Raw genomic sequence first — 26627 nt, forward strand, 5'->3', positions numbered from 1 at the left:
TCCAGTGTTGCTGTGCAGGTCATAGATGCAGCTTGGATCCCTTGTTGCTGTGGCTGTGGTATAGGCCAGTGGCTGTAGCTCCGATTCAACCCCTAGCCTGGGAACCTCCATATGCCGCAGGTATGGCCCTAAAAAGCAAAAAATAAAAATAAAAAAACTCTGGCCCTGGGAACTTCCACATGCTTCAGGCTTGGCTGGAAACAAACAAACAAACAAACAAACAGAGAGAGAGAGACAATCCAACACTCGGTTGTAACTGATGACTCAGAGACAAAGGACCTAAAAAAAGAAATAGGAAGAGTATGCAGAGATATAGGAGAATATAATCAGGAGTCAAAAGGTACACCAACTACCTCAAAAATTAATACAGAGGGACTGGCCCAGAGCCAATCCTGGCTAAGCTACTGAACTTCAAAGACAGGGAGAGTGCTCTGGTGGCTCAGCAGGTTAAGGATCTGGCATTGTCACTGCAGCAGCTTGAATTGCTGCTGTGGCCTGGGTTTGATCCCAGGCCCAGGAATTTCCACATGTGGCAGGTGTGGCAAAAAAAAAAGAATATTTCGACGATATTTCGTTGTGCCTCAGTGGTTAACAAACCTGACTAGTATCCATGAGGATGAAGGTTCGATCCCTGGCCTTGCTCAGTGGGTTAGGGATCCGGTGTTGCCATGAGCTGTGGTGTCAGTCAAATGTGCAGCTTGGATCTGGCCTTGCTGTGACTGTGGTGTAGGCCAGTGGCTACAGCCCCAATTTGACCCCTAGCCTGGGAACCTCTATATGCCTCAGGCCCTAAAAAGACAAAAGAAAGAATATCCCACCCCAAAAGATGTCATCCGAAATATAAAAGCATTAGGCAGTAACTCTCAACTTGGGAAATGAAACACACATGAGCTAAAATGGAAACTACAGATTAAAGAGAATCAACATATTTTTTATGATCTTTTTTTCATAACCTTAATGAATCTCAAAGAAACAAATATCACTTGTCCATACGCATTTATTTGAAGTTCAGAAAATCTTCCATCTTACTTTAGGTTTGTTAGCTTTTGTTATAGCAAGCAAAATAAAAGTTAACAATTGAGAGTTCCCTGGTGGCGTGGTGGGTTAAGGATCCAGCATTGCCACTGCAGCAACTTGGGTGGTGCGGGTTCCATCCCTGGCCCAGGAACTTCCACATGCTGTGGGGAGAGGTCCCAAAAAAAAAAAAGAGAGAGAGAAAGAAAGAGAAAAGAATGAGCTACAGGAAATACTCATTCAATCTCTATTATGTACTAGATATTTTGCACAAATGGGATTGTCTCATCCACATAGAACTCATCAAGGCAGGAGTTACAATCTTCTTTTACCCAAAAAAGGAAACTGAGGCTCATGGGAATTTGTTAATTTTCTGGAGTCACACAGCTAGTAAGGGCAGAGTCAGAACTTTGTCCCATACCAAAGCCAGTGCCCCTCCTACCAGCCTGCCACCTCCTGGTGTTATCAAGTTCGACACCCTCCCCCACTTGTGTGCATGTGTTTGTACACACACATTTCTGCAATACCCCATCCACCTAGGCCAGGAACTTAAGACAAGCCAAATGCAATACCTGTGTCCTGACCAAAGCTGTTTTTCAATATCTCTGTGATTTGGAAAATAGCTGCTAATTTCACCCTGATAAGGGGTATACTTAGGTCTTAAGAGGATTCGTCATCACTGAGCCTCCTGATCTATGTGAAAGGGTAGGATGTCCAGTCCTTTGAGATGCTCTGCTGGAAGGTGGTTGAAGTACAAAGTACTATTGACTCGTGGTCATCTCTGTCCATTTTCATTAATGATACTTTGTACTTCTTCTTTTTTTTTTTTTCTTTTTAGGGCCACACCTGCAGCACATGGAAATTCCCAGGCTAGGGGTCAAATTGGAGCTGCAGCTGCTGGCCTATGCCACAGTCATGGCAACACTGGATCCGAGCCACATCTGTGGCCTACACTGCAGCCTGTAGCAATGCCAGATCCTTAACCCACTGATGAAGCCAGGGGTGGAACCCGCAGCCTCAGGTTCCTAACCTGCTGAGTCCCCTATAAACACACTGACCGATGCTGTACCAACTGCCAGTGCCCGGGGCGGGGGTGAGGTTCAATATCTTCATCACCTTCAGGTTAAGTCCCCAGTAAACTCACTCCAAATAAATCCCTACAATAGAAGCAAAAAGGATGTGATTAGTACAAGACAAGTCAGGTAGCTGCAAAGCCCTCCAAACCCAACTATCCAAACCAAATTTCTGCCTCTATGAATTCTGAGGTAGAGATTTTGAAGCTGCCACTAATGCAGATGCAATGGTAAAGAGTGAAAAAAAGGGCTGGCTCTCCCTGGTTATCAGGAAGTGGTCCCACTGCACTTGCAGCATTTCTGTTCTCAATAAACTCTCTTCTTTGCAACCCCCCCCCCAAAAAAAAGTATGAAAAAAAGGGCAATGGGATCTTGGACAGAAGTCTCCAACTTCAACTAGAAAAGCAAGAGAAGGTGACACAGGTGAGAGGTAGGTTTGGGGAGGGTTTTTTTGGTCTTATCAGGGCCATACCCGAGGCATACGGAGGTTCCCAGGCTAGGGGTCGAATCGGAGCTACATCTGCTGGCCTATACCACAGCCACAGCAATGCTGGATCTGAGCTGTGTCTGAGACCTACACCACAGCTCAGGGCAAGGCTGGATCCTTAACCTACAGAGCGAGGCCAGGGATCGAACCCACATCCTCACGGATACTAGTCAGATTCGTTTCTGCTGCGCCATGACGGGAAGCCCCATATTTTCTATCTTGCCCATTTTCATTCCTTTTTTGTATATACTTTATCATATTCATAATTTTGAGCAGAACTTACATATAACTTAATGTACACAGACTATGGTTGCATGCTCAAAAACGTTTCACTGATGGGGTGGAGGGACAAAGTTTGGAGACCACTGTTAAAAACCATGGGAACCCATTTGAAGAATTTAAGCTGGAGAAGGAAAGGATCAGATTTTATTTTAGTAAAATCACTCTGTCTGAAGTGTGGAGAATGAATTAATTTGAGGTGAAAATACAGGCAGAGGCTGTAGGCCAGAAACTATGAAAACCTTCCAAGCAAGTCTGGAGTGGAAGCAGTGAGAGTGGGAATGGAGAGGGGGTGGGTTGGGGTGGGGGGGGGGGCAGAGGAAAAAGGGGATGAGAAATATCCAGCAGAGGCATTCCCAATGTGGCTCAGCGGAAAAGAATCTGACTAGTATCCATGAGGATGCAGGTTCGATCCCTGGCCTTGCTCAGTAGGTTAAGGATCTGACGTTGCCCTGAGCTGTGGTATAGGTCACAGACGCGACTCAGATCTGGCGTTGCTGTGGCTGTGGTGTAGGCTGGCGGCTACAGCTCCGATTAGACCCCTAGCCTGGGAACCTCCATATGCCACGGGTGCGGCCCTAAAAAGCAAAAAATAAAATAAACGCAATTTTTAAAAATATCCAGCAGACAGAATCCATTTGACTTGATCAGTATATGGGACAGTAGGGGAAACAGAAGGTCCAGATGACTCTCAGGTTTCTAGCCACCATCGCTGAGTAGAACCAGCAGCCAGAATAAGGAAGGTACCCAGGAAGCAAGAGCTGGGGACTGGAGAAGCTGCCCAGCTCATAGAAGTCTGCCGATGGGAGTACATCAGGAACAGGAAGGAAAACCCTTCTGCAATGGCTCCCCAGTTCCTCTACTGGAAAGCTGGACCTCACACTAGCTGGCAGAGAAAATACATTTAAAGGACCCATCTTCATTCTTGCAGCACAGGCAATGAAAGTGCTGCATTGGATTTGGATCTGAGAAGCAGTTAATTAACAACTGGATAAGCCACCCCTTTGGCTTTTCACCTTCCATAAGAAATTGTCACTTTCATCCGAATCCAAACTTATGTTCCCACCCCGAGTTTTAGAATCCCATTCTTTAATAATTCATGCCCTAACATTCACATGAGAAAGTTGGTGAGACTGTGAACTCAACTCTTGCTGTAATTCAATAACCCTCATGCATAAATTTGTGTTTCATTTTCAACACTATCAGCCCTGTGGATACAAGAAATATGAGATTCTTGGAGTTCCTGTTGTGGCTCAGTGCTACTGACTCCGATTAGTATCCATGAGGATGTGGGTTTGAATCCTGGCCTTGCCCAGTGGGTTAAGGATCCAGCGTTGCTGTGAGCTGTGGTGCAGGTCAAAGTCTCGGCTCTGATCCCGTGTTGCTGTGCCTGTGGTGTAGGCCAGCAGCTGCACTCCCGATTCCACCCCTATCCTGGGAACTTTCACATGCCTCAGGTGAGGTCTGAGAAAGAACGAAAGAAGGAGAGAAAGAAAGAGAGAAAGAAAGATGGATTTCTTTCAGAGCTATCATGGCAACCCTAGCTTCTTACACTGAGCGTTGACTTAAGCTGAGAGTTAAAAATGTGAGCTTGTGGCTTTTCTCTCTAAGTGCTCAAAGTGCCAGTCTTCGAAGCCATCATTACTGTCCTGCCAAGTGAAGCAGCTACTTAGCCTCCAAGCCATGTGCCTCAGTTGGCATTTCATCCCGATAAACAACCAATAGCTTGATTAATTGTGACATGACTTCATGTGGTAAATTACCAGCATCCCATTTCCCATCGACAAGGAGCTCAACACTGCACTCAAAGCCAAAGCCATAGATCCAATCAGCAGACATAAATCACACAGAAATTAAAAAGGTAAAGTTTAATATAAAGAATGATTGTAGGAGTTCCCATTGTGGCTCATCAGGAATGAATTTGACTAGTATCCATGAGGATGTGGGTTCGATCCCTGGCCTCGCTCAGTGGGGCATTGCTCACTCTGGCATTGCTGTGAGCTGTGGGGCAGATCGAAGACGCGGCTCAGATCTTTCCTTGCTGTGGCTGTGGTGTAGGCCGGCAGCCTGGGAACTTCCCTATACCACAGGTGCAGCCCTAAAAATACAAAAAAAAAAAAAGAATGATTGTAGGACTGGCTGGAAAAAGTAAAGAGAATTCCAAATATAGGAAGAGCAGATATCAGGAGTAGCTATTATCCCTAGGTTGAGACATAGTGCCCAGGGAAGGCCCCTCCCGCCCCCCCCACCCCCCCCCCCGCGCCCCCCGGCCCCCCCCCATCCCCCGCCAGGGCTGAGATAGAGACCACCTCCAAGGGGGCACAGCCATGGGTAACCGGGAGGCAGAGTCATGATGGTGCAGCACTGGAGAGGCGTGCTAGAAATCTGCCCTCTGGAACTTGCTAGAAATCTACTCTTCAAGGTTCTAGATTAAGCTGTTAAGGAAGAGATGTCTCGCTGGAGGCACTCTACCATAAAATCACCTAAGGGGTGTGCTGGGGAAAGTTGCTGGCCACTAACTGCTGCTAACACCGCACACTTCAGGTGCTTGTACCAGAAAGAAAAGCCCCTTCCTCTTGCGATGTCTCTCCTGCGCCCCCTATTGACAATGTTTAATATTGCATCAGCTCCCTAGGAAATATTTAAAGGACCCATCTCCACGTTTGAAAAGCAGGCCATGAAGGGTGGATTTGGAGCTGAGAGGCCTCAGGTGATAACTGGTACATGATGCATGATTTCTATCAGCAAAAGAAAGAAGAGCTGAAAGAAGATAGGGAGGGTGGAAGGAAGGAAAACAAAGCTGGCTCTTTCGGGTTTGCAAAGCCAGTCTGAGAGGGACAGGACAAAGACCCCGTAACTACACAGGCTGGGGCCACTGTAACTTCATGACCGCCACCCTCCACTGGACCCTTGATGCTTCCAAGGAGTTGTGTGCATGTTTGCCAGCTTTTTATCTCCCATGTTCCCCAGACGTTCTCTGTGCAGTTCGTCTGCCCGTCATTTGCAGTCAGTGACCCCTTCTTCTATTTCACAAAATCATCAAGCAGAAACTCCCTCAACTTTTTGCCCCTAAATCTACATAGTATCCTATGTCCTACCTTTCCTTCTTCCCTTGAGTTACAAAGGAAGTGCTAATCCCCAACTGGGAGGATTTCCTCTTCTCCTGCCTTCTATGGAAGCACACATCAATTTCCCCCCCATTTTCCTGTATTTTTAACCTGTCCCCCTCTTTTTTTTTTTTGTCTTTTTGCTATTTCTTGGGCCGCTCCCTCGGCATATGGAGGTTACCAGGCTAGGGGTCGAATCGGAGCTGTAGCCACCAGCCTACGCCAGAGCCACAGCAACGCGGGATCCGAGCCGCGTCTGTGACCTACACCCCAGCTCACGGCAACGCTGGATCGTTAACCCACTGAGCAAGGGCAGGGACCAAACCCTCAACCTCATGGTTCCTAGTCGGATTCGTTAACCACTGCGCCACGACAGGAACTCCTGTCCCCCTCTTTTAGTTCCTTCCCATTAGCACCTAAGCTATTCATGTTTGAGTTCCCTCATGGTACAGTGGGTTAAGGACTTGGCCTTGTCACTACTGTGGCTCGGATGGGATCCCCGGCTCAGGAATTTCCACATGACACAGGTGTAGCCAAAAAAAAGATTTTAGGGAGTTCCTGTTGTGGCACAGTGGTTAACGAATCCGACTAGGAACCATGAGGTTGCGAGTTCGATCCCTGGTCTTGCTTGGTGGGTTAAGGATCTGGCATTGCCATGAGCTGTGGTGTAGGTTGCATACGTGGCTCGGATCCTGTGTTGCTGTGGCTCTGGCGTAGGCTGGTGGCTACGGCTCCGATTAGACCCCTAGCCTGGGAATCTCCATATGCTGCAGAAGCGGCCCTAGAAAAGGTAAAAAGACAAAAAAAAAAAGATTTTAAATAAAAACAAACTGTTCATGTTTCTTCCATTTTGAAAAGCCCTCCCTAAACTCAGTATGTTCCCCTGTAGTCATCACTCTCTTTCTTCACTTTATAGCAAAATATCTGTGGGAGTTTGTGCTCATTGTGTCCACTTTCCCCTCCCCATTCCTTCCTCAACCTGCTCAGTAGATACTGACCAATGACCTCCATGGATCTGAATCCATCAGACTCTTTCTAGAATTTACTTTGCTTGTCCCCTCGGTAATAGTCAAGACGGTTGACCACATCCTCCTCAATACATTTTTTTGATACTAATCCCCATGTACCTATGTTGTTATGGTACATGGGAAGGGGGAATTAAGGGTGCAGATGGAATTACAGTTGCTAATCAGCTGACTTTAAAATAAGATTATCTTGGTGGAAAACCTTATCCAGGTGGGCCATACGGAATACAACAGTCTTTTAAATAGAGAAGAGGCAGAACCAGAGAGATGGCGTCTTGAGAAAAACTCAACCACCAATTGCTGGCTTTAAAGATGAGCCACGGAGTTCCCATCCAACTTGTGACGATGAGGTTGTGGGTTCAGTCCCTGGCCTCGCTCAGCATTAAGGATCTGGCATTGCCTCTGTGAGCTGTGGTATAGGTCACAGATGCAGCTCAGATCCTGTGCTGCTGCGGCTGTGGCTTAGGCCAGCAACTGCAGCTCCAATTAGACTGCTAGCCTGGGAACTTCCATATGCCACAGGTGTGGCCCTAAAAAAGGCCAAAAAAAAAAAAAAATGAGCCACAAGCTAAGAATGTAAGCAGCCTTTAGAAGGTGAAAAAGAAAACAGATTCTTTCCTAGAATTTCCAGAAAAGAAAGCTGCCCTACCAACACTCTGATTTTCCCTCAGTGAGACCCATTTGGGACTGCTGAGCTCCAGAACCACAACATCATAAATCTGTGTTTTACGCCACTAGATAGGAAATTAATACAGTTATTCATTCAGCAAATACATATGGAATTCCTACTCTTGGTCAAGTGCTATGTAGGTACCAGGGATACAGCAATGAACAAAGGCTCACATTTTACCGAAATATTTAGTAGAGTTCATCAAACTGAATGGAGACAGAATTGGGCAGGTTCTCCCGTTATAGATAAGAGGATTATTCTTACGCAGAATAGAAATAGTACCAGTTTCTTTAAGGTAGAAGCAGGAAGTTAACTACAGCCATTCCTGTTCTATGAAATAGGACCCGAAGACAGCCACTAAGACGGAGGTGGGAACTGGAGGGCGGCCCCTCGCTTAGTGGCCATGAGGAAAACCCAGTTCACCAAAAGAAGATGAATTGGCCTGGCAGCCAAGAAGCAAGGACCACTCTGAGGTTCGAAGTGCCCTCTCTCTCCTTCTCTCCACTCTGCCTTCCACGGTGCTGGCTTTCCTCGTCCTCGGGATGATGACCCCGCCTGCGACCTGCACACAGCCAGTCAACCTCCTCGCTGCAGCTGCTGAACCTCACACAAGCTTTCCAGGAGGAGAGAGTGGGGTCCAGGAGCCAAGCTTTCTCACCGGACCAAGCTGGTCTCTTGCTCATCCTTGAACCAATGAGTGGCCAAAGGGATACGACAGGCCAATTGGAAAATGCCCACGACAGGGGGATTCGAGAGGAAGGGGGGCCTTTTAAGCTGGGTCATGTGAGCAACAGGAGAGCTGGCTGACAGCGGACGCAGGGAAGGCTCAGACCAAAGAAGCAGAGAGGCTGCTCTTGTCTGTGGTTTTCTCAGCCACAGTCCGGTGGCCCAAGGAGGACATGTGAGTGATGTGATCCAGGGCTCACATCTCCAGGGCAGGGGCCTCATGGGGGACCAAGGAAGGGAAGAGGGGTGGCTCATGAGACCCAGAGGGGGTGACTAATGGGCCAGGGCCAGGCACTAAAGGTGTCAGGGAGACTGAAGGGTAGGTGGGGTAAAGGAGTCAGAGATTCCTATTAGAGTTCAAGGCTGGGATGGAGAAGCAGTCCTGCTCAAAGGTGTGACTCAGGCTGTGGCCCTGGAAATGAGTTGCTTGGGGAAGGAAAGGGGAAAGCTGCTGACATCCTAGGTCATCATGATGTAATAAGTGCCTATCAGGAACTACCTGTTAATTTTGAATCAGAAAGGGCTTAGGGCAGCTCACAAAGGTGCACACATGTCAAGATACAACCCGACTAGCAACCATGAGGATGTGGGTTCGACTGATCCCTGACCTCACTCAGTGGGTTAAGGATCCACTGTTGCTGTGGCTGTGGCGTAGGCCAGCAGCTTCAGCTCCTATTCAACCCCTAGCCTGGGAACTTCCATATACCTTGGGTGAAGCCCTAAAAAGACAAAAAAAAAAAAAAAGACAACGACTAGAATGGCAGAAACATGTGAGTTAGTGATTTAAACTTGAGCAATGCTTTTATATCTTGTAAAGGAAAAATTATGAGCCTCAAATGTTGACCTATATTATTTTTATGATGATGCTACTTAAATATGTACAAACAGAAAAGGAGTATAAATACCTTAATCATATAGCTCCTTGTACAAGGATAAAAACAAAACAAATTTTAAAATTAAATATAATTGTACCAGTAATATAAATATACAATATATATTAAAAACAGTAAAATTCAAATGAACAGCATTCATTTAATATGATGGCTCATGTTTTCTGAAAAGGAAATCAAATTAAATCCATGAGGTACCATTTCCTTCCCACTAGAATGGCTAACATTTAAAACAATGACAATGCCGAGTTCCCAGTGTGCCTCAGTGGTAACAAACCTGACCAGTACCCATGAGGACGCAGGTTTGCTCCCTGGCATCACTCAGTGGGTTAAAGATCCGGCATTGCCATGAGCTGTGGTGTAGGTCTGGCACTGCAGTGGCTGTGACTGTGGCTGTGGCGTAGGGCAGCGGCTACAGCTCCAATTTGACCCCTAGCCTGGGAACTTCCATATGCCAGGCATGTGGCCCTAGACAAACAAATTAAATAAATAAATAAAAATAAAACAATGACAACGCCTACCACTAGTAGGTAAGGAAGTGGAGCAACTGAAACATTCACACATTGTTGGAAAATGAAAGATGGTAAAACATTTGGAAAATTTGGCAGTTACTCATAAAGCTAAATGTCACCTACTATATACTACTATATAACCCAGCCATTTCACTCCTAGATATTTTTTTTTCTTTTCTTTTTCTTTCTTTTTTCTTTTCTTTTCTTTTTTTTTTTTTTTTCCGCTTTTTAGGGCTGCACCCGTGGCATATGGAGATTCCCAGGCTAGGGGTGGAATAGGAGCTACAGCTGCCGGCCTACACCACAGCCACAGTAACATCAGATCCCAGCCATGTCTTCGAACTACACCCAGATCAGGGCAATGCCGGATCCTTAACCCACTGATCGAGGCTAGGGATCGAACCCAAAACCTCACGGATTCATCAACCACTGAGCCATGATGGAACTCGACTCCTAGATATTTTCCAGATGAGTAATGAGAATACATGCTCACAAAAAGCTTTGTACAGTCTTTTTATTCATACCATCTTTATTCTTTTTTTTTTTTTGGTCTTTTTTGTCTTTTGTCTTTTTTGTTGTTGTTGCTGTTGTTGTTGTTGCTATTTCTTGGGCCGCTCCCGCGGCATATGGAGGTTCCCAGGCCAGGGGTTGAATCGGAGCTGTAGCCACCGGCCTACGCCAGAGCCACAGCAACGCGGGATCTGAGTCGCGTCTGCAACCTATACCACAGCTCACGGCAACGCTGGATCGTTAACCCACTGAGCAAGGGCAGGGACCGAACCTGCAACCTCATGGTTCTTAGTCAGATTCGTTAACCACTGCGCCATGATGGGAACTCCCCATCTTTATTCTTAATAGATTGGAAACAACCCAACATCCACCAATGAGTGGATGGATAAGCCAAGCATGTTATAGTCATACAGAAGACTTGTACTTAAGAAATACCAAACCAAGACAATACCAAAGCCCGACAGTGCAAAGCCAGTTCCTGACTGGCACAAATGACTCCCTCTTTCTCATTGGGTTGTTACCAGTGCACAAATGCGTTTGTCAAAAATCCAAGGAATTTGACAAAACCCAGTGAATGCACACATGAGCTTTCTGAATCTTATTCCAAGTAAATTTGACCTTAACATATATATAAAAATAAATATTAAGCAGAAATAGTATTTCAGGGGAGTGCCTGCTGTAGTGCAGTGGGTAAAGAATCCAACTGCATGGCTAGGGTCGATGAGAAGGTGTGGGTTTGATATCTGGCCCAGGGCAGTGGGTTAAAGGATCTAGCATTGCTGCAGCTGTGGCTTGGATTCATTCCCTAGCATGGGAACTTCCATATGCTGGGGTTCAGTCATTTAAAAAAAAAAAAGGAAGGCAGAAAAAAAAATAGTACTTCGGAGTTCCCTGGTGGCTCAGCAGGTTAAGGATTGGGCATCATCACTGCTGTGGCTCTGGTTACTGCTGTGGTGCAGGTTCAATCCCTGGCCTAGGAACTTCTGCATGCCACAGGTGCAGCCAAAAAAGAGAAAAGAAAGAAATAGTATTTCGGAGAGTTCGAGGGGAGCTAAGGAACTGAATTTTGTGCAACCGTCACTTGAAGACAGTGACACTGGCAGCATGGTTGACCAGCTGAAGGGAAAACAGACTGCAGAATCCAAAGAAGCTTCCCTCTATTGACAAGGAGAGTGATGAACATCAAAAGATTAGACACTGTGATGAGGTCTCCTGGGCAAAATTCCATAGAAGCAAAGTTTCAGGATAAATTAATGAAGCAAATGGTGATGAAAACAGTACAACTGACTTTCTGGACTTTCTGAAATGGTGGCAAGAAAAATGAAAGACACAGAGACAGAGAGTAAAGACGAGAGTAGAGAAACACTCCTTATGTTTGTGTTTAATAAGGATGATACTGGCTATGTTGGTGCAACATAATTACATCACAAGATAAAACGTGGAGAAAAGTTAACACTGAGGAGATTGATCAGAGAAGCAAACATCGAGAGCATCAAGTAAATTCTGCAGAATCTGTATAAATGACGTCAGTGAAGTGAGGACACTGTGCAGAAAATGCTCAAGTTTCTCTACAAAATTATTTGCCTTTTTTTTTTTTTTGGTCTTTTTGTCTTTTTGCCTTTTCTTGAGCCATTCCCATGGCATATGGGGGGGTCCCAGGCTAGGGGTCTAATCGGAGCTGTAGCCGCCGGCCTAAGCCACAGCCACAGCCACAGCAACGCGGGATCTGAGCCTCGTCTGCGACCTACACCAAAGCTCATGGCACCGGATCCTTAGCCCACTGAGCAAGGCCAGGGAACGAACCTGCAACCTTGTGGTTCCTAGTTGGATTTGTTAACCATTGTGCCATGATGGGAACTCCTCCTATTTGCCTTTTTTTGGGTAAAAGTTTCTTCTTGCTGTCAAAAGAATATATGTGAGCAGTCATTAGGTTATTAGGACTTACTCATTATGGTTTTTCTTCTTTATATCACAATTACTGTCCTAGACCTTGTTTTTTTAAAATGCATCAAGTAGCAAGTTCCATGTGGCTTACTATATTACTGGTTCTCAAATTTGGGGGGGTGGGGGTGGTCAGAATTCATCTACATTTTAACATTTTATTAGAAGGTCTCTAAAACTTTTTGTTTATATGAATTATATATGTTTTTAAATTTCTTATTTATTTATATTTTTTTGCTTTTTAGGGCTGCACCTGCAGCATATGGAAGTTCCCAGGCTAGAGGTCATATCAGAGCTGCAGCTACCAGCCAAAGCAATGCCCGATCTGAGTCGCATCTGTGACTTACACCACAGCTCATGGCAACATTGGATCCTTAACCCACTGAGCGAGGGCAGGGATCGAACCCGAAACCTCACAATTACTAGTCAGATTTGTTCCTGCTGTGCCACAATGGGAACTCCTCCAGGTACAAATTGATTAGTATGAATTACAGGGCCCTTCCCAACATGGCCTTCTATGGCCTGCCCTTCTGGTCCAGCCACTCTTACCTATGTCCCTACACTCTGCTCACACAACATACTTTCACAGACTTCCCCAATACCTTTTCTTGTCCCTTCTTTTTTTTTTTTTCTTTCTTTCTGTCTCTTTGCCATTTCTTGGGCCGCTCCCGCGGCATATGGAGGTTCCCAGGCTAGGGGTCGAATCGGATCTGTAGCTGCCAGCCTACACCAGAGCCACAGCAACATGGGATCCGAGCCGAGTCTGCGACCTACACCACAGCTCACGGCAACGCCGGATCATTAACCCACTCAGCAAGGGCAGGGATCGAACCTGCAACCTCGTGGTTCCTAGTTGGATTCGTTAACCACTGCGCCACGACGGGAACTCCTCTTGTCCCTTCTTTTCTCCCCCAACATTATTGAGCACGTAACGTGCACAAAGCACTATAAAGACACTTTTTGTGTGTGTGTGTCTTTTTGTCTTTTCAGGGCCACACCTGTGGCATATGGAAGGTCCCAGGCTAAAGGTCAAATCAGAGCTGCAGCTGCCAGCCACAGCAATGCCAGATCCAAGCCGCGTCTGCGACCCACACCACAGCTCACAGCAATGCCAGATCCTTAACCCATTGAGCAAGGCCAGGGATCCAACCTGCAACCTCATGATTTCTAGCTGCATTTGTTTCCAGTGCGCCACAATGGGAACTCCAAAGATGCTGAGCAAATAATGGTGACCAAGAATTTCTATCCGCATAGAGCTTACAGTCTAGTGTGGGCAAAAAATTCATCAGTCGACTTAACAAAGAAATGGGATATTTTATTCCAGCCAAACTGAGGATTATAACCCAGGAACAGCCTTTAAGAAAAGCAGAAGTCAAAGCACAGTTTTATAAGTTTTTTTGAGACAGAGGGCTGTACGTGAAATGAGGCATTATTGACAGCTTACACAATCCAGATCTGCAGTGCAAAATGGTAGGTCCCAGTGACTCCTTCCAAGATCAGAAAGGAATGTTATCTTTTAAGGAGTTGTCTTGTTGGTGCTGGAGAATGTTGCTCTTTATGGTTGAGCAGGTATTTCTGCCAGTGGGGAGGATTGCATAGCAGAAGGGAGAGAGGAGGCCAAAGGGCAGTGGGAAAAAAATTTTTTTATTCTGTGAACACACCCGTGCCGTGGCATATGGAAGTTCCCGGGCCAGAAACTGAATCCCGGCTGAGGCTGCGACCTATGTTGCACCTGCAGGGCAATGTTGGATCCTTTTAAGCCACTGTACCCGCCAGGGGATCAAACCTGCACCTCCCCAACAACCCGAGCTGCTACAGTCAGATTCTAAACCCACTGTGTCACAGCAGGAACACCTAACAAAAAATTTTTTGTCTTTTTTTCTTTTAATCTTCTAGGGCCGCACCGATGGCATATGGAGGTTCCCAGCCTAGGGGTCTAATCAGAGCTACAGCTGCCGACCTATACCACAGCCACAGCAACGCTGGATCCTTAACCCACTGAGTGAGGCCAGGGATCAAACCTGTAACCTTATGTTTCCTAGTCGGATTAGTTTCCTCTGCACCACGACGGGAACTCTCCAAAACTTTTTTTTTTTTTTGTCTTTTTGCTATTTCTTGGGCCGCTCCCGCGGCATATGGAGGTTCCCAGGCTAGGGGTCGAATTGGAGCTGCAGCCACCGGCCTACGCCAGAGCCACAGCAACGTGGGATCCGAGCCGCGTCTGCAACCTACACCACAGCTCACGGCAACGCTGGATTGTTAACCCACTGACCAAGGGCAGGGACCGAACCCACAACCTCATGGTTCCTAGTCAGATTCGTTAACCACTGCGCCACGACGGGAACTCCCAAAACTTTTTATATTTAAATATTTCTCGTCTTGCCACAAAACATGACTGTATTTCCAGAAGTGAAGGGACATACATATTAACAGTTACCTGACTGCAATAAGTATTGAGAAGTACAGGGTTGACAAATACATACAAGGGGCACCTTGCCAGATCAGAGAGAGATGGGTTTGGGAAGGCTTCTCACAGGAGTAGATATCTTAGCTGATGCTAACCATGAGCTAAGGAAGCAAAGATGGGAGTAGAAGGCTGAGAGTGAGGCTAGGGAGAGTTTCCTGGAAGAGGGAGCAGGACTTACAAAGGTCCCCAAAGAAACTGGCATGTGGCTGGAGAGTACCATGTAGGGAGCGGATGCAGGGAGGGACAAGATAAAACTGGGAAAGTGAGCAGCAGCCAGATCTTTCCAAGTCTTGTGGGCAAATAAGGAGTCAGATTTTATCCTGAGGGCAATGGGCAGCCTCCAACAGGTTTTGTTTTTTTGTTTGGTTTTTTAGAGCTGCACCTGCAGCATATGGAGGTTCCCAGGCTAGGGGTCAAACCAGACCTGTAGCTGTCAGCCTACATCACAGCTACAGCAACATGGGATCTGAGCCAGGTCTTCGACCTACACCACAGCTCACAGCAATGCCGGATCCTTAACCCTCTGAGCGAGGCCAGGGATCAAACCTGTGTCCTCATGGATGCCAGTCAGATTTGTTTCTGCTGCACCACAAGGGCAACTCCAGGATTTTTTTTGGGGGGGGGGGGCACAGCACCCAAGGTATATGGAAGTTCTCAGGGATTGAATCCAAGCTGCAGCTGCAACAAACGCCAGATCTTTAATCCACTTTGCCAGACCAGGGATCAAACCCACAGCTCCACAGTGACTGGAGCCAGAGCAGTCAGATTCTTTTTTTTTTTTTTTTTTGGTCTTTTTTCAGGCTAGGGCTAGGGGTCGAATTGGAGCTGTAGCTGCTGGCCTACACCACAGCCACAGCAACGTCAGATCCTTAACCCACTGAGCAAGGCCAGAGGTTGAACCTGCAACCTCATGGTTCCTAGTCGGATTGTTTTCGCTGTCATAATGGGAACTCCCCCCCACCCCCAAGTATTTAATCAAGGACTATTTTGACTCAATTTTCTCTTTTTTGGCCACACCCATGGCATTCGAAAGCTCCTGGGCCAGGGATCAAAGGCACCACAGCAGTAACCAGAGCCACAGCAGTGACAACACTGGCTCCTTAACCTGCTACACCACCAGGGAACTCCTCAAGTTTGTCTTTTAGAGGAATCCCCCTGGCTTCATTGTGGAGAACAGGGTGAGGTAAGCAAGCATGGAAGTCCAGAGGATAATTAGAGGGTCCTCACAATAAACCAATCAGAGATGATGATGGCCTGGCTTGAGGAACAGCATTGGGGTGGAAAGCATGGGCCAGACTTGGCAGACAGAAGTGGTATAACTCAGAGATTTTGTGATGGTGGGGAGAAAGACCGGAGGGGGCATTCACGATGAACTTGGAGTGCCCTGATCCTCTACTCATCCTTTCACCCTTCAGGGAGAAACTACTGGCTCCTGGGTGCTGTTGGCCACTGTCACTGCAGGAGTGGGGCTCTGGAGAACCTACGTGAGCTTCGGAACCCTGGTGCTAGAGAAGTCATCTGGACTGCAGGAAGCTGATCGCTAAGGAACCCACGTGTGCTGCAGGAGCCTGCTCGAAGAGTACACCGAGATGAGAAGGAAAACCTCTTCCACTGCAATTACTCTCCAGAGCCCTCTGCTCACCAAGATTAATACCGTGTCAGCTGCCAAAGAAAAAGATTCCTTACTGGTCCAGCTCCATTTCTGCACAGCAAGCAATGAAGGGTGAATTTGGAGCCAAGAGGTAACAAACTGGAAACTGGCACTTACCCCATCCTATTCATTATTGCTAGAAATCAACCTGGCAAGGAAGGTTCAGAATGAGGAAATGTATATTCAAGTCCATGGCCTGTTTTGTTGTTTTTGGCCACACCCACAGTATCTGAAAGTTCCCCAGCCGGGGATCAAACCCAAGCAGCAGCTGCAATCTATGCCATAGCTGTGGCATCTAGGATCCTTAACCCACTGAGCCAGGCCGGGGATGGAACCCTCACTGCCACAGAGACAATGCCAGATCCTAACTCGCTGTAGCACATCGGGAACTTCATCCATTTTTAAACTGGATTGTTTTTTGGTTGTTGTTGAGTTGTAGGAATTCTTCATATATTCTGGATACTAATCTCTTATCAGATATATGATTTGCAAATACGTTCTTTCTTCTATTCTGTAAGTTTCTTTTTCATTCTCTTGATAGTGTCCTTTGATGCACAAAAGTTTTCCAAGTCTGATGAAGCCCAATTTAATCTATTTTTTCTTTTGTTGCTTGTGCTTTTAGTGTCATCCAAGAAATCACTGCCAAATCCAACGTCATGAAGCGTTTCCACTATTTTGCTTCTAAGAGCTTTAAAGATTTAGATCTTATGTTCAAGTCTTTGATTCACTTTGAGTTAATTTTTTGTATAGGATATAAGGTAAAGGTCCAATTTAATTCTTTTGCATATGGATATCCAATTTACCGAAAAGCATTTGACGATACATGCAATGGCTTGTTTCTTGGGCTCTCTATTCTAGTCCACTGGTCTGCATGTCCGCCGTGTTCTAATACTACACTGTCTTGATTACTGTAGCATTTCTCTCTTAAATTCCATGAAAAATTAAAAGTGGAGTTATAAACAAAAATTATACCAATACTGATTTTTATTTTGCCCGTGTATTTACCTTTAACAGAGACCTTTAGATCTTCAAATGCCTTCAAGTTACTGTCCAGCATCCTTTCATGTCAACCTGAAGGAATTCTTGTAGCATTTCCTCGTGGGAAAGTGTGGGAAATTGGTATGGAGGGAGGGGGAAGCCAATGAAGGTAGTCAAAAGATACAAACTTCCAGCTATAAGACAAATAAGTACTAGGGATGTAATACACAAAATGATAATATAATTAACACTGCTGTGTGTCTTGTGTGTTTGTATGTATGTGTGTGTGTGTGTGTGTGTGTGTGTGTGTGTATGTGTTTGATGGCTGCACCCATAGCATATGGAAGTTCCTCACCCAGGGACTGAATCTGAGCTGGCTGGATCCTTTAACCCACTGTGCTGGGCAGGGGATTGAACCCGCACCTTTGCAGGGACCCAAGCTGCTGCAGTCAGATTCTAAACCCACTGCATCACAGTGGGAACTCCAACACTGCTGTATGTTATATACAAATGTTAAGAGAGCAAATCCTAAGCATTCTTATCAAAAGGAAAAAAAAATTCTATTTCTTTAACCTTGTATCTATATGAGATGATGGACGTTCACTAAATTTATTGTGGTACTCATTTCATGATGTATGTAAGTCAAATCATTATTATTATTTTATTTTTCTTATTAGGGCCGCACCCGAGGCATATGGCATTTCCCAGGCTGAGTTGAATCGGAGCTGCAGCTGCCAGCCCACACCACAGCCACAGCAACAAGGGGTCTGAGCCACATCTGCAACCGACACCACAGCTCACAATAATACTGGATCCTTAACCCACTGAGTGGAGCCAGGGATAGAACCCATGTTGTCATGGATACCAGTCGGGTTTGTTTCCACAGACCACAATGGGAACTTTCTATAAGTCAAATCGTTATGCTCGCTGTATACCTTAAACTTATACAGTATGTATGCCAACTGTACCTCAGTAAAACTGGTAGCAAAAATGTTTATCAGGGTAACCAAATTGAATAGTTCACAAGGGAAAGACTTCTAGCTAACAAAATAACCATTTTGCAGCCCTAATGAACTAATAGAAAATGAACACAATAGAAAATAAAGAAATGAATATGGATGAAACTATTAAATAATAGTTAAATGTGGAACTATACAATTGCAGGGACAGGCTGTCACCACCTGAGCCCACTGATCACTAAACTTGGGACACTGAGCTATTCTGGTCTCCTAGTGTGCCAACACACACCACTTCCTAGGAAAGTGCATCTGAGTATAAACCAGCCTCTAGAGCCAACCTCAATTTACAAGATACAGAAGAGAGAGGAACAAGTTAAATGACACCACAAGGTAGCAGACACAGCCACAAAGTAGGGCATTTTACAAGACAACCGACCCAGTTTTTGCAACCAGTCATGTCAGGGAAAAATGAAAAAGGCAGGGGCCCACCCTAGGCTGGTTATTCGAGACTTAAATATCATACAAGCACATTTCGTGTGTAGATTTTGTATATATTCTGAGTTGTATGTATTCCAATGTCTTTTGGACAATCAGAGAAATCTGACTCTGGACTAAGTACTAGGTAATAACAGGGCCTAGTTAATTTTGTCAAGTGTGAAAATAGCATTGAAGTTATGTAAGAAATAAGTCTAGTGTTTGAGAACTGTACATTGAGATATATAAGAGTGAACAGGGGGAGTTCCCATTGTGGCTCAGCAGATCGTGAGCCTGACTGGTATCCATGAGGATGCAGTTTGATCCCTGGCTTCACTCAGTGGGTTAAGGATCTGGTGTTGCTCTGAGCTGCCGTGTACATCGCAGACTTGGCTCGTATCCTGAGTTGCTGTGGTGTAGGCAGGCAGCTGCAGCTCCGATTTGACCCCTAGCCTAGGAACTTCCATATGCTGCAGGTGCGGCTCTAAGAAGCAAGGAGAAGGAAAAAGAAAAAGAAAAAAAAAAAAAAAAGAATGACCAGGCATAAAGTCTGCAGCAGAGGATAATAGGGATAATGCAAATGAGACAGGATCTTGGTAATTGCTGAATCCAGTATGAAGGGATATGGGAGGTCTTAGTTCTATTTTCACTTCAGAGAATATCTGAATATTTTCATAACAAATTCTAAAAGAGACTTTTAAAAAGAGATAATGTGTGGGAGAGTAGCACAGGGATAAATATTAGTTTCTCTCCTTCCCAGTGGCAGGTGTAAGGCACGTGGGTGGAAGAGAAAATCCCCTCGGTGTTTTATTAAAAACACTCTTCTGGGACTTGTTCATTTAAGGAACTACCAAAATTGCCCTCAGCGCGGTATGTAGGCCACGCCCCACAAGGGAAACGACTTTAGAGCGAAGAGAAAAAACTCAAAGTGGCAACCTGGTCACAGACAGAAACTCAGCAAAACCAAATATCTGAGAAGGACTTCTTCTTTTTTTTTTTTTTTCCCAACTACACAATTATTTTCGATCTATTAAAAAGAAAATCCCCGAGGGAGTAGATGCAATTTTTGTAGGAAGAGAATTACCTGCGCTAGTTAAATCGAGCCAAAACAAAGGCATTCTTCACAGTAACTCCCGGAGAGCAGCATTTAAGGAGACTGTAATTAGGTAATTAGACCTGGGATTCGCCGCAGAGCCTCGCGTGCCCCCGGGTGTTAATGACTCCAGCTCCGCTGCTGTGTGGCGGCCCTCCGCGGTAAACCTGGCCTTTAATTTTCTTTTCTTTTTTTTTTAGAGCCGCACCCAAGGTTCCCAGGATGGGGGGGGGGGGGTAGGGGGTCGAATCGGAGCTACAGCTGCCGGCCACAGCAAGGCCAGATCCTTAACCCACTGAACAAGGCCAGGGATCGAACCCTCAACCTCATGATTACTAGCCGGCTTCGTTTCTGCTGTGCCACAATGGAAACTCCGACCTAGCCTCTTCTGAGCGCGGGGCACAGGGACTGATTCCTCTGGCCTCAGCTGCCCTTGGGGAGCATCCTTACCCCCACGTCCGCAGGGACCATCGCAGCCGGGACTGGCGGGTGGGTGGGAAACTGGGCTCGCCCTGGTCCCCCTGCGCAGCCGCTCCCGACTCCTGGCCTCCACCCCTAAACTGCCCGCGCATCGTTACCCACGCTTAGCGTCCCCCGATCCAAGGACACAGGCACCCGCGGATCATCCGAAACTGTGCGGGGTTCTGACCCTGCACCAGGCAAACTGACTTTTCCCTCTGAATCGTTCGCTTAATACAGTTAATTCGTACTCTTTATCAAAAACATGAACTGCGGAAAGGAAAAAGAACTAAGGTATGTACGTCCCTACCGGCCAGAAATACTTTTAGCATTCTGATGTATTTCCTTTCAGTCAAAAATACATTACTGGGATACCAGAGATATTACTTAAGAGACTAACTTTTCACTTTATGCCATTATTGGGCACTTAACTCCTGCCATCAAACAGCCTAACAAAATGTGCAATGCTGATAAAAGTTCTCCCGAGAAATGCACAACTCCCTCACGGTTGATACTTGGATAATTTCCTATTTTTGACTGACACGAGCAAGTGTTTGGTCAGATTTTGCCACTTGCCCCTCTCGCGCCAGCGGCGTAAGGGCCGGGGTGGTGGAGGAGCGGGTCACAGTTCCCGGGACTGGAGCGCCGGGGCCTCGCGCGGGGCACCCTCCAGGCTCTGTGACATCAGCCCTAGCCCCCGCCCCCTCCGACGGAGCGGATCGAAGCGCGGGGTTAGGATCTCCAGACACGCACGCGCCGGGGCGCGGGCGGGCTGCGGGGCAGCCCGACGCGATGGAATCGGCCTTTTCCAGGGTTCGGGCTCCGGCCCAGGCGCCACCACCCAAGGCGTGGTCGCCGGTGGGCTCCGAGGAGGAGCTCTATGACTGCCCGGATTACTACTACCTGCGCGACTTTCCAGCCTGCGGGGCGGGGCGCAGCAAGGGCCGGACGCGGCGCGAGCGGGAACTGCGCACCAACTGGCTGGTGCCCGGCGGCCACGAGCGTAAGATCGCACAGAAGCTCCTAAACGGCCAGCGCAAGCGTCGCCAGCGGCAGCTGCAGCCCAGACCGCGCACCCGTCTCGCCTGAGCGCCGGTGCGTGCCGACAGCCACCGGCCAGGGCCCAGGGGAGCCGCATGACGCTCCCGTCCGCCCTGCCAACTCGACCCCGGCACAGTCGCCCCTTTCTGATGCTGCCCCGCGTCGCGAGTCATTAGCTGGGCCCCCTAGATCCCCGCCTTCTCTCCGGACTGCAGTTGGAATCTTGTAAATCTCTACCTTTCGGAATTTTGTAGTTGGGTAGAAGGGGCTAGGAAACACAGAAAACATCTTCCTAAAACTACAAAGTGAGGGATTTACTGCCAGTGTTTATGCACGGACTAAAGAGAATAATTGGTTTTTATTTTTTTTGTCTGGTTTTCTACAGGACACCCGAAGGACCTGATAAAAGTATTTTCTCTGCCTCCAGCTGTAACTGTGGTCCTAAGGGGGACAGTCCATGTTGGTCAACAGACCTCCTTTTCGACAGGACTTAAGTTTACTGCTTCAGTATCTTTTCCTTACTGATTGTTAAGTAACATCCAAGTGGGTATGCCTGTTTAGGGTTTTTAATTAAAAGAGAGAAGCAAGAATGGCATTTTAACTTTTTTGGGTTTTCTTTCTTTCTTTTTTTTTTTAAAGTTGCTGTGGTGACTTGTTTCAAGTCCACAAATATTTGAGTTCTTATGTGTAAATCACAAAGACGAAGAGGGGCAGAACAAAGATAGGAGTGTGTACAAGATCTCAACCCAAGTGTCATATACTACTGTGCGGCTTTAACATATGTTTGCCAGAAGAGGAATTTATTTTTTCTTTAAGGCTGCACTCACTGCATATGTAAGTTCCCCGGCTAGGGGTCAAAACAGAGCTGTAGCTGCAGGCCTGCACCACAGCCACAGCAATTCGGGATTTGAGAGGGGCCCAGGACCTGCACCGCAGTTCACCGCAACGCCAGATCCTTAACCCACTGAGCAAGGCCAGGGATCAAACCCACATCCTCATGGATACTAGTCAGGTTTGTTACCCGCTGAGCCACGATGGAAACTCCCCAGAACAGGAATTTTTTTTTTTTTTTTTTGTCTTTTTGCTATTTCTTGGGCAGCTCCCGCGGCATATGGAGGTTCCCAGGCCAGGGGTCAAACCGGAGCCGTAGCCACCGGCCTACGCCAGAGCCACAGCAACGCGGGATCCGAGCCGCATCTGCAACCTACACCACAGCTCACGGCAACGCCGGATCGTTAACCCACTGAGCAAGGGCAGGGACCGAACCCGCAACCCCATGGTTCCTAGTCGGGTTCGTTAACCACTGCGCCACAACGGGAACTCCAGGAATGTTTTTAATTGTAAGAGTGTATGCTAGGTTCTCTGCACTAGTGACCCCAATTACAATCCTTTGAAGTGAATGCTACCTCCATTTTACAGAGGGAATTCTGAAGCATGTGATTCTAATAACTTTCCATAGGTCACACAGCAAGTTAGAAGACCAGGCATAACAGACGCTCAAAGAGTATTCACTTTTCTTCATATGTGGACATCCTTCCGTGGTTCAGAACCACCCACAAACTCCCTGGCCAAGGACAAGAGTTACAGGTTAAAACTTAGGCAGTGTATGGCAAAGTCCCTTTCCTTTCTCTTTGGTCTGCATTTGGTCAGGCCTCTGCACCCAGTGGGGAATCCTTGGTTAGGCGAGAAGGGTGGTGTACTGGAAGGGGCAACATGAATTTTTTTTTCTTTTATTTTTGGCCATCCCACGGCATAGGGAGTTCCCAGGCCAGGAATGAGATCCAAGCTGCAGGTGCAGCCTAAACTGCAGCTGTGACAACACCCAAGCCTTGATCCACTGTGCTGGGGAGGTCGAGTCCCAGCACTCCCAAGATGCCCCCAATCCTACTGTGCCACAGTGGGAACTCCCGAAACCTGAATTTTAATCCTAGCTATGGCTATTTATTAATCTGGCATCCAGCAAACTTCTGAGTGGCACCTATTTTCAAGTTCCACCAAGCTTCAGGTGTTCCATTTGTAAAATGGGAATACTATTGGATTACCCTGCCCAACTGGATTATAGGTAAAAATATATAAAAGTCTGGCATAGTTAAGGGCTTTACACATAATCAGTGCTCAATAAGTGGTAATTATTTTTTAAGTTTATGGAACACAATCCCTCATCTTCCTCTTTAGTCACAAAGTTTTAAACTTTTTCACTCCATTAATTCCTTTAAAGTGTCTCTGACATTCAGGCAGTGTGGTATATGGTCGGAGTCCTGGCTTTGGAGTCAAATGCCTGTATGGATTTGGGCAAGTTGCTTAAACTAAGCATTTGTTTTCTTACCTATAAAATAAGGATGACACGGGACCTATTTCAAGAGCTATTGTGAGGCATAAGTGAAATAATGCATGTGGAGCTCTCAGGGCCTGGTACATAACAGGCATTCAAATAATTAGTAATAATATTCCTTGCCACTGTCTTAGCCTTCAGGATTTTTTCCCTTACCCCTAGTCTCCCTCTGCTATATCTCAGATTGTCTAGATCAATCTTCCTGAAGACATTTTTTTAACAGCCACACCTGTGGCATATGAGAGATGGCAGGCTACGGGTTGAATCAGAGCCCCAGATGGGACCTGCACCACAATCACAGCAACACTGGATCCAAGCTGCATCTTTGACCTATGCAGCAACTTGCAACAACGATGGATTCTTTTTTTTTTTTTTGGTCTTTTTGCCATTTCTTGGGCCGCTCCCGTGCCATATGGAGGTTCCCAGGCTAGGGGTCCAACCGGAGCTGTAGCCACCGGCCTACACCACAGCCACAGCAACTTGGGATCGGAGCCTCGTCTGCGACCTACACCACAGCTCATGGCAACGCCGGATCCTTAACCCACTGAGCAAAGCCAGGGACTGAACCTGCAACCTCATGGTTCCTAGTCAGATTCGTTAGCCACTGAGCCACAATGGGAACTCCAACAACAACGGATACTTAACCCGCTGAGTAAGGCCAGGGATTGGATCTCACGGACACTATGTTGGCTTCTTACCCACTGAGCCACAACAGGAGCTCCCTGAAGACCATTTTAATGACATAAAAACCCTCATGACTGCTCTAACCTTGTTGGATAAAAATCTTAAATGCCTTACATTGTGCTAGAAACCATCTATTAGATTTTCTTAAATTTGTTTCTCACAACTTTCAAAAATACTCTGGTCCTCCAAACTCACTATATCTGCTATGCCGTAACAGGAACTCCGATTTCACTCATTTTAGACACGAGAGTTTTTAAAATTCAAATATGGTCACTGTAGAAATTATGTGTATGAGTTACCTATTGCTGTGTAACAGATTACTATCTTAGTTTCTGTGGGTCAAGAATTTGGGAGTGGCTTAGCTGGGTGGTTCTAGCTTAGGGTCTCTAGAGGTTGGAGAGGAATTAGACTCCACCTTTTGAATGGATTGTCAAGGAATGTGAGAACATATTTTAAATCATCTTTGTGGGTTTAACTATTGTGTGTTCACTATAGAGAAATTAGAAAACAAAGACAAGCCCAAAAAAGGAAGAAATCCTTATCCAATAATGGATAACATCACTATATGGAGGTATATAATTCCAGTCTTACTATGTTTTTTTTGGCCATGCCCACCACATGCGGAAGTTCCCAGCCAGTATTGAACCCATGCCACCGCTGTAATCAGCCTGAGCAGTGACAAAGCCAGATCCTTAACCACTGAGCCACAAGGGAACTCCTCAAAATACAAACTATGTATACTATTTTGTAACCTGCTCTTCACTTAATATTATGTAAAGCTACTTCTCATGTCAGAGATTCCTTCATAACATTTTAAATACCTGCATAACATTTCATTATATGTATGTACTATAACTTCCTCATGGCATATGGAGGTTCCCAGGCTAGGGGTCTAATCAGAGCTACAGGTGCCAACCACAGCCACAGCCCCAGAAACACCAGATCTGAGCCGAGTCTGCAACCTACACCACAGCTCACAGCGATGCTGGATCCTTAAACCACTGAGTGAGGCCAAGGATCAAACCCGCGATCTCATGGTTCTTAGTCAGATTCATTTCTGCTGCGCCACTATGGCAACTCCTATCATAACTTCTTTAATTTTTTTTTTCTTTTTAGGGCCGCACCGTGGCACATGGAAATTTCCAGGCTTGGGGTCCAACTGGAACTGCAGCTGGGAGCCTACACCACAGCTCACAGCAACACAATACCAGATCCTTAACCCACTGAGTGAGGCCAGGGATTGAACCTGCATCCTAATGGATACTAGTTGGGTTCATTACAACTGAGCCATGAGGGAACTCCTAAAATGTACTGTTAAAAGCACTTTACACCAAGTAGCCCTGAAGCACAGATCCTCCAGGCCTTTGGATCTGCTGTTCCCTCTGCCAGGAATGCTCTTACCCTTGACAAACACAAAGCTTGCTTCCCCACTTACTCAAAAATTTCGTTCAGATACCGCCTCTTCAAAGACTCCTGCTCTCTCCAACTTCTAACTCCCTTACCCTGCTTTTGCTTCCTATCTCCACCATCCAATTTATGTAGGTATTAGTGTCTCACTCCCTGAATTTAAACACCATTTAACTAGATTATCTCCAGAACCTAGCTAACACTTGTAGACCATTCAGAACATCTTGTTTAATTATAAGTAAACTAATACCATCCCAATTACAGGCACAAGTTCTATAATATATATGGAAGGGGTTGGAACATTTATTAAATACGTAGATGTGGGGCATTATTATTGTCTGAATTTTTGATTGGATCCAGAAAAAAGTAACAAGTAGAACCAACTTAGCTCTGTCGATCCCTAAGTTCTCCGTTTTCTTCATTTCGGTTATTATGTGCCCACACTGCGCCTCAAAAAACATTTACCCCAATAAATAACTTAATGAGAAAAGTTAAGTAACTTGCCCAAGGTTCAGCGGCAATCATGCCACAGCTCTGACTCACTCTCTCAAGGTTGGAGCCGACCTACCATGTTAATAATGCAAACGGCTGAAGGTATCAGCTGCAGTCCTTGCGCCCTAGGAAGCAAACAGCTAGCGGTTCTGACTCGTGCTAGGCTCCGAGGACCAGGTTTGCGGGCTCCCAAATCCTATTACAATTTTGCAAAAAGCCCGGGCGCCGAGCTCCTGACGTCAACTGCGTACGACGAGGCGCCGCCGTGACGTCCTACTCTTCCTGTGACCTTCAAACCCGCGGAAACGTCTGCGAACGGAAGGCCTGAGAGCTGATTGGTTGCGCGCTGAGGCCAG

The 26627-nt window shown here is 46.4% G+C and overlaps 1 protein-coding gene and 1 long non-coding RNA gene across 2 annotated transcripts; one reads left to right on the forward strand and one right to left on the reverse strand.

Moving 5' to 3' along the window:
- Window positions 1-1149: 1149 nt before the first annotated feature.
- On the reverse strand, window positions 1150-26560 carry LOC125127235 (uncharacterized). The gene is made up of 3 exons (XR_007134896.1): window positions 26348-26560; window positions 2073-2171; window positions 1150-1178 (listed from the first exon to the last, which is right to left on the reverse strand). It is a non-coding gene; the product is annotated as an uncharacterized LOC125127235 (long non-coding RNA).
- On the forward strand, window positions 20191-21944 carry NUPR2 (nuclear protein 2, transcriptional regulator). The gene is made up of 2 exons (XM_047779950.1): window positions 20191-21410; window positions 21742-21944. The coding sequence occupies exon 1, from the start codon at window positions 21108-21110 to the stop codon at window positions 21402-21404; it is 297 nt and encodes a 98-aa protein (XP_047635906.1). The 5' UTR covers window positions 20191-21107; the 3' UTR covers window positions 21405-21410; window positions 21742-21944.
- Window positions 26561-26627: the final 67 nt, after the last annotated feature.

This window comes from Phacochoerus africanus, chromosome 5 (genome assembly GCF_016906955.1).
Source record: "Phacochoerus africanus isolate WHEZ1 chromosome 5, ROS_Pafr_v1, whole genome shotgun sequence".
Lineage (NCBI taxonomy): Eukaryota > Metazoa > Chordata > Mammalia > Artiodactyla > Suidae > Phacochoerus > Phacochoerus africanus.